Raw genomic sequence first — 14,274 nt, forward strand, 5'->3', positions numbered from 1 at the left:
AGGACTTTGAGCTTGTCTAGTTTGGAGAAAAAGACGCTGAGGGGCGACCTTATTGCTCTTTACAGCTCCCTGAGGAGGGGACGTGGAGAGGGAGGTGCTGATCTCTCCTCCCTGAGATCCAGTGACAGGATGCACGGGGATGGTTCAAAGTTGCGCCAGGGGAGGTTTAGACTGGATATTAGGAAGCATTTATTTACCAAAAGGGTGGTCGGACACTGGAACAGGCTTCCTGGAGAGGTGGTCGATGCCCCAAGCTGTCAGTGTTAAAGGGGGTGTGGACAATACCCTTAACAACATGCTTTGACTTTTAGTCAGCGCTGAATTGGTCAGGGAGTTGGACTAGGTGATCATTGTAGGTTCCTTCCAACTGAAATAGTTTATATTCTGTTCTGAATCATTTGTTCAGCCTGGCTTTTCACTTGATTATTTGTCCAATTTCTTTCTATTGAGGCTTTGACAAAATTCTTAAAATGTGTCAACTGGGACCTACCACAAGAGGCAAAGCAAGCACTGGAGTTACTGGGCAAGTGGAAGCCCATGGATGTGGAAGACTCTCTAGAACTTCTGTCGTCTCACTTCACCAACCCAACGGTTCGGCGGTATGCTGTCGCCAGGCTTCAGCAGGCTGATGATGAGGTATTAATTGGTCTGTGGGTACTTGTGCAAGTCAGCTGGTCTCAGAATTTTTAGTCTCATTGAGTACTTTAAATGTTTGCTACTTTTTAAGGCACTTAAGTGATTTAATAGTGATGGAAAACTAAAAAGAAAATTAAATTCACTGTGATGCTATTTACTCTAAGCTCTTTATGGAGCAAAGTCTTCACATTATTGAGTGGCACTCATTGCTAATTGTCTTAGTGTGAACAGCCCGTGATAGCTGGCTTGTCAAACAAGGTGAAACAACCATATGTTCTCCCCAGAAACCAGTGATAAATTTTGAATGTTAACCTGCATAGAAGTGCTCTGAACTTCAATAGTCTGCTAAAAGATTTCCAACAAATCCACCTGGTAAATGGAAGTATATCATTATACTCTCTTGCTAAAAAAAGTGAGTAGCAAAGCATCTGTGCAATAAGGTGTTGTATACTGATTAGAATATGATGAGCTGTGATTTGTGAGTAGAGCCCACTTAATAGATGCTCATCTGTTAAACTTTAATTATATTTTATTTTCTTTTGACAGTAAAAAAACCATATTTTGAATATATTACCATAACTCCTGAATCCTTGGCAATCAATAGAATTTAAAATAAGGAGCATAAATACATAGAATTTTTGCAAACCTGCTTCAATAGCCAAGGTCATGCTGCTTGGACTTTAAAAATGTACCTTTTACAAAATATTTGAAGGCAACTAAATGGAGCAAGTGTAATAGTAGAGGGAACAAATTCATTATAAACAGAAGGTGATAAAGATTCTAATCTTCAATCTAAAATAGATAGGTGTTTTTTTTGTTTTTTGGATTCCCAGATACACAAAGGATCAAAAAAAAAAAAAAAAAAGTTAGTGCATGGGAGAGGAGATAATCTGAATTCCTGGCACCAAGTTCTAGATTTTATGCTTGAATTTTCTTTTTGCGAGCCACAGACTGTAAGGTTTATTTTGTGGATGCTGGAAGCAAGAAGGGCAGCTTAACTAAGAGAAATATTTACTTAATTAGCACTTACTACCTTTTGAGGAACAAAAAATTAGTAGTATGGTAATTCAGTATCTTTTGGGAGTCAAACTTCATCCTACATCAGTTTTTCTATTGTATATTCCTTGCTAGGGAGACCCCAATTTCCATTTCTTTGCAGGACACTAAATCCTAAGTTTTTTTTATAAATTAGGTTTGTAAAAATATATGGAGTCCTAGTCAGCTTTGACTGACGTCTTCAACTAATTTTCTTTTTTTTTTTTCCTCCATGAGGATTTGCTGATGTACCTGCTACAGTTAGTCCAGGCATTGAAATATGAAAACTTTGATGACATAAAGAATGGACTGGAACCTAGCAAGAGGGACAGTCAAGGTTCAATGTCAGAAAGCATGACAACATCTGGAACTAATGGTGCAGAAATAGACAGGTAAGAAGCTTAGATTTCCCGTAGAAAATCAGAAACATGTAACATTGTAAGCCCTCGAATTCTTCCTCCTTTTTAGGGACCATTGCATGTCCTGTTTTATAATCTGAAGCAGTGACATTAAAAAAAAATTAACCCTCAGTTTACATGGAATGTATTTCCTGACTCCAGATAGTTTATGGAGAAAACATTCTTCATTTTGAAGTTGTGGCCTTTGACCTTACCACATGTAAAGGAAGACAGCTTCTGGAGAGCAGGAAGAACACTGGCATTACTTGCTTTCTGTTGCAAAAGTTAGGATATCTTCAACGAAGTTGTTGTATGAGGCTTCGCTTCGCACTTCCATTAAAGAATAAGAATCTAAAACTCTGATCAGTCTGAAATGGAAAGAAATTTTTTCCTGCTTGTGCAAAAGAAGGTGTAGGGAGAATCCTGTAAATGTGAAGGAGCTAGGGAAGCACATTTTTTATTCTTGCAGGAATCCAAAAGAAAGACTGAAATATAGGATTAATATGGTATTAAGAAAGGTGCAAACCAGCTTGGTTAACTGGAGTCTCCTATGAATACTTAATACAAATTTCTATCATTTTTAGTCTTAAGCTTCAGTGTGTAATCACTTGTGTCGCTAGGCTATGCTTTTCATGTTACAAGTATACTGCTGCTCATTGATCTTGCTGCTAAGCTGTAGGGTGGGTGTCCTGGAATGTGTGGTGTATTTTGAGGCTGCCATGACACTTAGACATTAGTAGAGCTGTTTGATTACTTCCTTTCAGGTAAATTTACTGTCTGATTTTTTTTTTTTTTTCTTGCAAGCATTGGGTTTGTCTCCTCTGTTGTGTGTAATTGCGTTCTAGAGATGAGTGCTTGCAGGTGTTGCGTATTAGCAATTTCATCTTAAGAACATTTAAAAAAAACATATCCCGGAAATGTGGATTTGCTAAATTCCCACCTGTGTCTGCTTATTTTTTTATGGAAGATGAAACAAAATGCTAAATTTGATGTACGCGAATGTCCTTCACAGACATAAATTGTGTAGCTGTCCAGGCACAGATTTTTGCCGTTTTCAGGAACTGCAGCTTTCAAATGCGCTGTTCATGCAGATTGTTCTGAAACAGGCATGAGATACTGTCTTCAAAGATGCTTCATGTCCAGTTTTCTGAGTTTATTATGCTGTGGAAGTGAAATATGTTGCTATTTCCATGCATGCCCCTTGCCCCCAAGCAAGAACTTTGAATCACGCCAATTACATGCTTTCCTTCATGCAGTTCCCAGATCATGAGCCCTGTTCCACCTGTTTCCTCACCACCTCTTGCTTCTAAGACAAAGGAGCTTGCAGACAATGAAAGCCTTGATGTAAGTCAAATGCTTTACCTTGTATTTTTGATACTTGAGGCTTTTTTAGTGACCTGGTACTTTTTTTAGATTTTATTTGTGAATATGTGAATCTTGCTACTTAAAGTGCACAAAGAATATAAATATAAACTAAATGCTAAGAAATAGCAATAGCTTAACTGAATTTTTTTTACAGGCCATCTATTTATGTACATGGTCTCACTATTCAAAATTGGGGGACTGGGTATTGAATTCTTCATAAAATTAAGGTACTCTTCTTTAAAGGAGAAATTTACTGCAAAGGCTAGCACGTTCTGATTAGATACTGACAATTGCATATGTTTGACATGTTTTAAAGCAGTTTTTTTTAATGGAAAACATTTACACAAATTTTTTAGTTTCTGCAGTCTGTTCTTCCTGTAGCCATATTCTTTGGTGTGGGTGTCATCGTTTTGGACCTAAGTGAGCCACTGTGGTATTTTACATCTGCCAAAGATTATGCTCAATTTATACCACAAGTAGAAGAGTAATAAAAATGGGACTGGAGGGAGGGAAAGATACAAGGAAAAGACAGTTTGAGGGGAATCTGATTTTAATCTGATGTGCAGTTAATTGGTCTTTGAACTAAAGATCCATTCCCTGTTGCCAGTCTTTCTTTTTGGGTTTTAGTATTTCATAGAAAATAAGCTTCAAGTTGAGCATATCAGTAAAGATACAGAGGTTGCTTGTTAGTGGGAATATTGAAACTTGAAAAAGCAACTAAATACTGTGTATACTCTACAGATTAGTTCTTTATGTTAAAATGTAGAGCATCTTAATGACTTCCAGATCCTTCAGATGCAAAACAGGGTAGCAAATACCTTCTGAGGTTGAGTCTTACAGCAAGGGATAATTGCATAGGAGGAAAGTGTAATATAAATACAAAATTTATGTTAAAGATTTATTGTTGGAGAACATCATGTACTTCTAACATGTTGGTAAATAGATTACTGTAGCAGCAGACCTGTTTTTAATTGTAGTGTTGTTGCTGGATTTGTTTTGGAGTAATATTAAAACTGATATGTTTTAAATATTAGGTTGGATTGGATTCAGCTCTTAGAAGGGAATGTATCTCTCAAAACTCTCCGCAATTGTTTGGGGTTTTTCCTTAACTTTGTCTTTCTCCCAGGGGCTCAGACTTCTGTATAACTTCATTTTGCTTTTCTTAATTCCCTTCCAGCAAGACCTTTGCACTTTCTTGATAACACGAGCATGCAAAAATTCCACGTTGGCAAACTACTTATACTGGTATGTTAGAAACTATTTATTCATACTCTATCAATATCTAATTGAAATGGAAGCCCAGAAGGATGCACAGCAAAAGATGAACTGTCTTAAGAACTTGAGAACCTCAGTTTCTGTCAGGGTGAAGGAGTAGATTTAAAACAATATACATTTGAACAAAATAATTAGTAAAAGGAGGGAGCTGTATTTTAGAATGCACAAATGCGCTTTACTGTTAGACAAAGGAAGGTGATTTGTAGGGCATAAAGTACATTTTAAAAAAAAAAAGTCTAACTGTAGTTTATAAGTTGTCATTCAAGTTTATGGTTGTGGGAAGTAGATAAACTTCTGCTCTCCTTTTCTGTTTGGCTTATGTTTGTAGTTTTTGACAGTGTTGGCTAGAATATTAAGGTTATGCACTTTAGTATTGAGTGTACTTTATGAAGGTTCATAAAGCACAACTTTTTGTGATAACTTAATTATTTTTTAGATTCCACTTGTGGTTATGCTATGAGCACAAAGTCATTGCAAATGTGTGCTTTCTTAAGAGGGCATTTTATTTGTGAATAGTTCATCTAGATAGTGGAGAGGAAAAATTACTCAGCTAAAGATCTTGTCTCACTTCAGTCCCTTAAGAATTAACTTAGATGCCTGAATGAGTCATCTGCATGCTTCTGAGTAAGCATTTGCAGACAGGAGTTGCCTCACTTGAAGAAAGCTGCGATGAATAGAGCTGTATTCTCTGAAAGGTGTGTGTTTATATATGTGTATATATTAATGTACCTATATATTTGCATATATACAACACATACAGCTATTTAGTTGTGTATACACACATATTTTAAAATAGAGAGCTTAGGTGCCTTTTACATGACTAAACTTAAGTGAAACGATTCTTATTTGTATCCTTCGTAGATGCATCTTATAATGAAAAATACCAATACACATGATTATATGTTAATGTGCTATGAATATTAACCACAGATAAGTTGTGGATTAGGAATAGAGTGTGGTAGGTAATGTAAACCTGCCAAACTGTCCTTACAAAATTCGTACAATAATCCTGACCTACCCTGAGAGTGATTCCATTTGTAAATGTCTTTCTAAATTTCATTATTTTCACTGCTTTTTCAGCAGCTTGAATTGAAAATACTTAAGTGCATGACCTAACTACAGCTTGGCAGTGTACATACTTCTATTACAGTGGCCAAAGATAATGTTTGGCTTCAGAAAGGAGTGCTGTTAAATTTAAATTATTAGAATAAGTGCAGGCTGAATTGATGTGGGTAGAAGCCAAATGCTTGACCTAATCAAATATCCTTCATTAAGGTAAGTGTTATTAGGTTAGCTTATTTCTATCACATTGATAGAAACTGTGCACTCACATTTCAGCAACATCTCAGACAGAAAGAAGAAAGTTGAAAGCATCCAGAACTCTGAAGTTTTTGTCTTAAAACAGATGGGGGGAGGCAGGGAAGAAAAAAAACAACACACAAACCCCAAACCAGACAATTTATTCTTTGTTTTCCTTCCAGACATCTCAATTTCTCAGTGACAAAATACAAATGTTGCAGCCACTGTTTCAGCTGACGTAGCCATAAATCCTCTTGGCTGCTGATCAATTGCTCATTTCAACTACCTAGACACAGCATGCACCTAAAATGATCAATGGAAAAAGTACAATAACCCTTGAAAATCAAGCCTCCTGTTCATTCACTTGTCATTGTAAAGCTGTCCTATCCTTATACTTTAACAGCGCTTACAGAAGTCAGTGCTGCTGGTTTTTTCTGTCTCTGGGACCTATGAGACACCTATCCAAGTATGAAGAATTACTCTTACTCCTTGTTTCAAGATACCTTTGAGAAACTGTCTTAAGGCTTTTTAACAAATGAAGACGAAAATGGGATGTTTCAATTCATTACTTTTTTCACTGATGTTTTGGTGCTCAGACTTTGTAAATATGGACCTATTTTTATACATATTACAAATGTAATTTTGTCATTTTAGTGAGGGAACGGTGTGGAACAATATATTAGCACAGATCTAGAAGTAATCTCTAGTTATATATTGTATTGAGATAATACTGATGGAATAAGTTACATAGGCCTTATTTTAATATATATAATATATTGTGTATTTATAAATAAGACTAGTAAAATCTGATCAGCTGCAAATGACAGACCTCTAATCTTGTCTCATAATCATTGTTGTAAAGAGATTTTACACAAGTGCATAATGAAAGGTTAATTCTAGCTGTCACTGTAAAGTCTGTGTGTTTGTGCAGTCACTTTTGAATCCAAATGCAGTGTTTGAAAATTGACTGACTTGCTAATTTCTTCTTCTTTTTTAATAGTGGGGTTACATTTTTACTAGGTAGTACTAGGAGATATAGTGCTCAACAGAAAGAAGACCTTCAGTGCATAGCTACTTTTTGCTTGTCAGTGCTGCAAATAGAAGGAAGCACAAAAGCATTCCAAACAACTGCTTAACACAACAAAATAAATTTTCAGTATAACTGTCCCAAATTGTACTGTTCAACTCTTGTACCTGAATCATAATTTTTAGAAATGAAAACTTGTTTTGGAATGTAGACTTTGCAGAGCTCCTTCAGGATACCATCTCTTCCACCATTGCTAATAGTAAAACAGGGAACAGGTAGGGTGAGATTCCTGTTGTTTTTGCAGGTATACTTGCAGCCCCTATGTAGAGGGTAGCAGCACCGTGGAATGCCCACTCCTCCCACCTGTACTGCTTGGTTGGAGTGTTCATATGATTTGGACTTGTCTGTTTGAGATGCCACTTCACTGTAAGTGGAAGACTTCAGAAACTTTAAGGGACTCTCCTGATCCAAGTGGGAACTTGACTATGCAATTTTGAAGAGTTCATCTGTTGGTTGATACCCTATTCAAATACCGACTTTATTTTTAGTTCCAGGCCTATAATACAGGGCTTGCTGTATTTCACTTAAATTGTGTGGCACTGGAGTACAGCATAACTTGGGTTGTTTTTATGCTGCAGGTATGTAATAGTGGAGTGTGAAGATCAAGACACTCAGCAGAGGGACCCAAAGACTCACGAAATGTACTTAAATGTGATGCGAAGATTTAGTCAGGCTTTGCTGAAGGTAATGCCTCTGTGTAAGGAAAAATACAGTGTTTTGGGATAGTCATTCTTTAAAAAGGCACAGATGACTAGAAGGAGGACAGTTTTTCATGTCATACATATGGAATTTTTAGAAAAGCTTCTACTTTTGCTTGAATTTTGAGTTTGTGGTAAACCAAAGAAACTACTGAAAAAGAAAAGAACTTTTTCCTCTGTTTTATTGCTTGTTCCTGGTAGTAACATGCTGGTTCTAAAATCCTCTGCCTTGTGTAATCAGTTTATTTTAATTACTATTTCTTTATTGGAAGCACTTGTCCTTGCGGTGCAAATTGAGACAAGAGACCGGTCTTTTGAATTCACAGACAGTGTTGTTCTGTGTATCAGCAGCAGAGGGTGCTGGAGCAGTGGGGAAAAAAAAACAACCAAACAAACTTTTGTGATTTATGATTTACAGCAGGTGTGCAGTCTTTCCTCATTTTAGTGTGTCGCTCACTTCATACTAATTCCCGTTTTAGGGATGTTATTCAAATCTAATTCTTAGGCTTTGTAAGAATATTCCATGTGCTTATTCTTACTAACTTACTTTGTCTGTGTGAATAGGCTTGTCATGCATGACTGTTCACCGCTGAAATTGTTGATGCAAATTGAAGTGCAGTAGTAGGTCAGATAATTGATTGCCAGCTACAGTGATTCTGATGGTGTTTTACAGAAAATACCTTTTGAATTGACAGAAAATTGATCATTATTCACTTACCTCTTAAAAGCCCAAAGGCCTAAGAATAAAGGAATAATCTCTAGATAAAATAATTACAGAACAAAGAACTAATTTTGTTTCTTTTAATTCACTTAGGGTGATAAGTCTGTCAGAGTTATGCGTTCGTTGTTGGCAGCCCAGCAGACTTTTGTAGATCGGCTGGTTCATGTAATGAAAGCAGTGCAGCGTGAAAGTGGGAATCGTAAGAAAAAGGTAACTAAAGGATTGGAAAACTTATCTCTGGCTAGCATTCAACAGTAAGAATTCTAGCTTCTCACTAAAAATTCTTAGCACTGAGATTGTAAGAGATGTCCATCTGTCCTGTATATGTATTTGACCTTTATTATGTAGGACACCAAGTGTAAAGTACTTGAAAATTGACTGTTATGTGTTTCTGGTAACTACAGATGTAAGAATGTAGAGCAAGCCATGAAGTCTGTGATCTACGCAAGCTGTTGGCAATTTGGTTCATTGGTGGGAGGGGATCTCCTTGAGTTCAGGGATTTAAAGTATCAGAGATGAAGGCTTGAATCAAGTGTCTGAAACAGACCTAACACTTGCTACTGGTGTAGAAAATAAATCATCCTTCTACTTGTGCAGGCAATTTAAAAATAAATTTTTGTAAGACTGCTATACCTGGTACTTAAAAAACCTGCTTGACTATACTCAGACTAGATGGAATATCTTATTCAGATTACTTCAAATAGATAATTTTTATTTCACTGCATTTTATGAGTGAAACCTTGATTCTTTGGAAGAGTAAAGAATTTAATAAATTGGATAATTGCTAGATCCTCTGTTAAAAGACTTTTTAACTGTTTGTCTATAGCTAGTATGTGTGTTTTTGTTTTTTAAACAAGTTTTTATTCTTTTAGAATGAGAGGCTTCAGGCATTGTTAGCAGATAATGAAAAGATGAACTTAGCAGATATGGAACTTATTCCACTTCCGCTGGAACCTCAGGTGAAAATTAAAGGGATAATCCCTGAAAAAGCCACACTTTTCAAGGTAAATAAGATCTTCTGAATAGATGAAATACACACAAATCTTAGGAGCTACAAGCTTAGAAACATCAGTTAAAAGACTTAGAGGCTGACATAGTTGAGGCAAAAGGTAACTGTAATGCGCTCTTAAAGTGGCTAAACAACTCTATTTTCTTTGTGAAACTTTTTTTCAAGTTGATGTCCAGGAAGCATTTTCTGCCAATTAAAAAATGTTCAAGCTGCTCTGGCAACTCGGGTTGATATATCATCTCTACTAGGTCATAATTTTATTATGCCTAGTATTTCAAACTTTGACAGGCTACTTGTTGCTTGTGATTTAATTTCTGTTTACTTAAAATCAGAGATAAACATTTTTGCATAGTGTTCTACCATACCATTTTTTGGTTTCCCAGCCTTGGCTTGCTTCTTTATATACCAGTTAGTCTCGTTGAAGAGTATGCTGCTTCAGTTGCATGCTGTTGCACTTCAGGTTGAAGGCAATGTTGGAAAGATCTTCTCATCAAAGCAAGGTTTCACAAACTTGAGTCAACTTCTACAGTGAATATGATTTAAGAGTCGGGGGAAGAATGTGACAAAAAGACTGCTGCAACAGTAACTAAGTATTTCCTATCAAGAATAATAGCTTAACTTGATCAGGACAAACTCAAGTCAGATAGTCTACATATAGGTCTTCTGTAGTAATGTAGAAAGTTTAGGACCAGAAATATGAGGAGTAGCTTGTTTCAAAATCAGAGATGGCTTTGATCCTCTTGATTCTGAAAGGTTACAGACTTCCATTTAATCTCTCATTCTGTACTATGGGATAAAAAGGTGTCAAACCCAAAGAGGGAAGAATGACTAATTTTTGGTGCTCTTGGACATCACATGGCAGTAGGACTATGTAAAGAATAATTTTTCCTTTTTTTCTGGGACTTAATAATTTTGAAACATCATTGCATGTGCAAATCTAATGTAAACTGCTCAAATAGTAAACTCTGTATCCTTGATTATTTTTTGTTTGTTTTGGTTTTGAGCGAAGTGACTTGGTCAGTTGCAATAAATGAAATCATGCATGTAGGGTATCCCCTTCAACCCATTCTCTGTAGAGAAATTGCAAACAATTAAATTGACTTTCTCGAACAACAATGTACAAAGGCATTTTTGCCTTTACTAAATAGATTAAGGAAGGAATTAATTGTTTAAGATGTCTTGCCCCTAGCATTTCTTTGATATTTATCCTATAATTGTGTCTCTTTGATCTGGTCAGTTTAAATTTGTTTTGTTGTGACCTTCTGCATAGTGCTTCTATGTTGGTTGGAATTACATGCATACAAACAAAATCTGAATCCGGTCCTTTCCTCTTGTGCTGCTGGTGGGGGATGAGGGGGGGAATGTATCCTTCACGTTCCTTGCTAAAAAAAGAAGGAAAGCCTTAGGATATTTTTTTTAAAAACCATGCCTAGATCACTATTTTGCTAAGTGGAAATGGTATGTTCTAACTCTTGAGTCCTAGAGAGTGAGTAACTACTTTTAGAAGCTTCAGAATTGCTTCTTTTCTACTGAACTTGAGGAATGTGAAGAGACTTCTGGTGCTCACTGCAATGCTGTTGGTATTCAAATGGGACTTTTCTAAACCTTTTTCTAACTGAATTTGATACTTGAATCCTATGACCTGCTACTTGTTAATTCACTTCTAATTTACAATGCAGAAGACAAGGATTTATATTTTAGAACTCCACTGTAGCAACATGCTAATGTGAACATTGCTGTGAACCAGCTTAGTAGAGTAAGTTTCCTTTTCCAGAGTGCCTTAATGCCTGCTCAGTTATTCTTCAAGACAGAAGATGGGGGCAAATATCCTGTAATTTTTAAGCATGGTGATGATTTACGTCAAGATCAACTTATTCTTCAGATTATTTCACTCATGGATAAGGTGAGAATTATTAATCCACATCCTTGCCCTTCTGTGTTCTTTATTTCCCTTGACTCTCTCTTAACGTTGCTAATAAATTCCAGATTCTCAGATCTTAGGTGACTTTTTTTTCTTTATAGCCAGGCAATGATCCTGTGTAGATTTAAAAAAAAAAAAAAAAAAAAAAAAAAATTGTGATACAGACTTTTGCTCAAAACTGATTTCAGTGAAGAACAGTGGAGATCAATGTCCAATACACCTTCCTTTTGGAAATAGAAGCTGATTTTTAATGCATTCATCTTTCCTTTTTTGTATGTGTTTTGTTTTTTTTTTTTCCCAGCTGTTAAGAAAAGAGAATCTGGATTTGAAGCTGACACCCTATAAAGTGCTGGCAACTAGTACAAAACATGGTAGGAATACTTCGATTTCCTAAAAATATAGTAGTGGGAGTCGTCGTCTTCTCCCTCTGTTCATAGGTTGTGACACACTAAGAAAACATCTCTCATGAAAATAGTACAGCATTCTAAAAAGGATTCAAATGTGTAAGACAGTCTTGTTGCAATGTAAGTCATGGAAGTAAATGACTTGAGTGACCACAGTATTCCATAGGTAACTCAAATACCTTCATGAAGGAAGCCTGGTCTGGATTTTGGAGTATGTGACAACCAGTAGTGTTACCTTTACTGCTAGCTTGCTGTGTGCTCTCAAACAAGTAACTTTTGATATTCCTATTTATAGATCTGAAATGGAGGAAAAATACAAGACAAAACAAAATGAAAGTTGGCTATACTTTTAGATACTTTCTGAATAAATATTTAGAAAGCCATCGCTTTATCTTTCTCTTCTCATGAAAACTGTGAACAACAGACCTTTTGCAAGCTGATTTGATATTAATGACAAGTTGTTTTAAAACTACCGAAGGCAGAAAATTGGGACAAAACATGGTTTTTTTGCTGATGAGTAGTTGTTGAATTAAAGTGTGTATTAGTGTTGTCCTTTAATAAACATGCATTATAGAGTAGCTTGAAAGTTCTGTGCATTGAAGATTTTGGGTTTTTTTGGTTGTTTTCTGTCACAGGCTTCATGCAGTTTATTCAGTCCGTACCAGTTGCAGAAGTACTTGCTACTGAGGAAAGTATACAGGTATGGGATGGGAGATTTTTAAGTAGTCTTCTGGTCAGACAGTATAAATTACAAGCTTAAATATCATACAAAAGTCTTTAGTCTCTCAACTGATTTTTGTATCCATTGTTAGAAGAAAAATTACAGCTTGAAATATAAGGGTATTTACAGCAGATAATTCCAAAAATTATGCTTAAATCAACATATGAGCATCTCATCTTCTAAAAATAATACCAGTTAAATAATTAAAGTGTAATGTAGTTGTGATATTGAAATTCTGTCTTTTTTGTAATGATGAGTGGGAGATGCATGGCACTTGTGTACTGTTTTGTTCTAAAGTGTATCTCTCATTCATCCACTAGTTTTGGCTTGATACCTTGTCAAAGTATCTTTTAATGATTTTTTTTTTTGTTTGGTTTTTTGTTTACTTGTGTGTGGTTTTTTTAATGGAACAACTAAATCGTTTGTCTGTATAATTTCTGATGTCTCTTTCCCTGCCCCTATACATCTACATAGTGGATGTATAGAAATGTGTGAATTTTTTATGTCTCTCTCTAATTATTTTTTTTTACTTAACAGGCTTTCTGTAACTGTTGTGGAATTGGGCAGGGACACATAATTGAACAGTGACACACTAAATTCATTCTGATTTCAAGCATGGCACCAAAGCTAGGTAGCAGAGCTCAACTGGTTGAGATAAAAAGTTAGTTAAAAACACACCAAACTGACATATGAGTTATGTAGCTAATGAGCACCTTTATGTTGGATTCAGTTTGTCACAGTACCTTTTTTCCCTTTTCATATGGTTGATGGTGGAGTTTGCATTTGCTCTTAGCTAGTAAGTGGGAGCCAATGCAAATAGCTCCCAGCTACTATAAACTACATATATTAAAAAAATAGGAATTAAAAAATGCTTACCGTTTGTCACTATCATTTGTGTAACAAACAAGCATACCAAATGCTTATCATTTATAAAAAAATGTTTATCATTAATCAATGACCAGCATCAACTTGCATAAGGTTTTTGAGCTTTCCTTTCCATAAAGATTGTGATAAGCTGTAACTACACATTCAGTAATCATATAGTTTTTAAAGTACTTTCTTGGCAGTCCTTTGTAATCTTGGAAATGTACTATTCATGTTCTTGTCCATTATATGTTTTTATAGAATAATATATTTCAGAATGCTTGTGAAATTGTCATTTTACAATTCACTATAAAATCACATTCCAATCTAAAATAGGTGCCCCACTGTTTTAGTTGCTGTGCAGCTGTAAGGAAAATTTAAATGTATTTTTACAAAAAATAAATTATTTAATTTATAACTTTAATTTATATATATAATTTAATGTATAATATATAAAATTTAATGTTTTGGTGTTTGAGTGTTACTTACCTTCTATCAGCAATCTTGAAGTTACAGTTCATCAGGTACTTCTCGTCCACTCTCCACCGTTTAGCATTTGGATGGTCTGAAGTCTGATTTGTTTTTGGTTTTTGTTTTGTTTGTTTACACACAGCATGTAAAATTTTGGAGCACTGACAGTAGATCTCTCTAGTGTCCTGTTAACCAATTAAAAATTTCCATCCACATTTCTCTTAGGGATTTCATTTAACAGAATCTTTCTGCTCTGCAGCTTTTTAAATAGATCTCAGTAGGGCTTGTTCCTCTCTAAGCAAAGATAATTAAAACTTTTCCCAGTCCTTAAAACTCCGATACATGTTGCAAAAGGACTGCTTTTCAGGGA

The 14,274-nt window shown here is 35.5% G+C and overlaps 1 protein-coding gene across 1 annotated transcript in view; it reads left to right on the forward strand.

The window, feature by feature from the left end:
* Positions 1 to 450: 450 nt before the first annotated feature.
* The window catches only part of PIK3C3 (phosphatidylinositol 3-kinase, catalytic subunit type 3), a gene marked incomplete at its 5' end in the record, with an annotated part of 46,520 nt that continues 32,696 nt past the window's right edge, over positions 451 to 14,274 (forward strand). Inside the window, 10 exons of the mRNA XM_010294856.1 lie at positions 451 to 636; positions 1,909 to 2,063; positions 3,326 to 3,413; positions 4,612 to 4,679; positions 7,674 to 7,779; positions 8,608 to 8,724; positions 9,387 to 9,518; positions 11,298 to 11,426; positions 11,746 to 11,815; positions 12,484 to 12,548. Coding sequence (XP_010293158.1) covers positions 451 to 636; positions 1,909 to 2,063; positions 3,326 to 3,413; positions 4,612 to 4,679; positions 7,674 to 7,779; positions 8,608 to 8,724; positions 9,387 to 9,518; positions 11,298 to 11,426; positions 11,746 to 11,815; positions 12,484 to 12,548 — 1,116 coding nt within the window. The remainder of the gene's footprint in view (positions 637 to 1,908; positions 2,064 to 3,325; positions 3,414 to 4,611; positions 4,680 to 7,673; positions 7,780 to 8,607; positions 8,725 to 9,386; positions 9,519 to 11,297; positions 11,427 to 11,745; positions 11,816 to 12,483; positions 12,549 to 14,274) is intronic.

This window comes from Phaethon lepturus, unplaced genomic scaffold, assembly GCF_000687285.1.
Source record: "Phaethon lepturus isolate BGI_N335 unplaced genomic scaffold, ASM68728v1 scaffold17159, whole genome shotgun sequence".
Lineage (NCBI taxonomy): Eukaryota > Metazoa > Chordata > Aves > Phaethontiformes > Phaethontidae > Phaethon > Phaethon lepturus.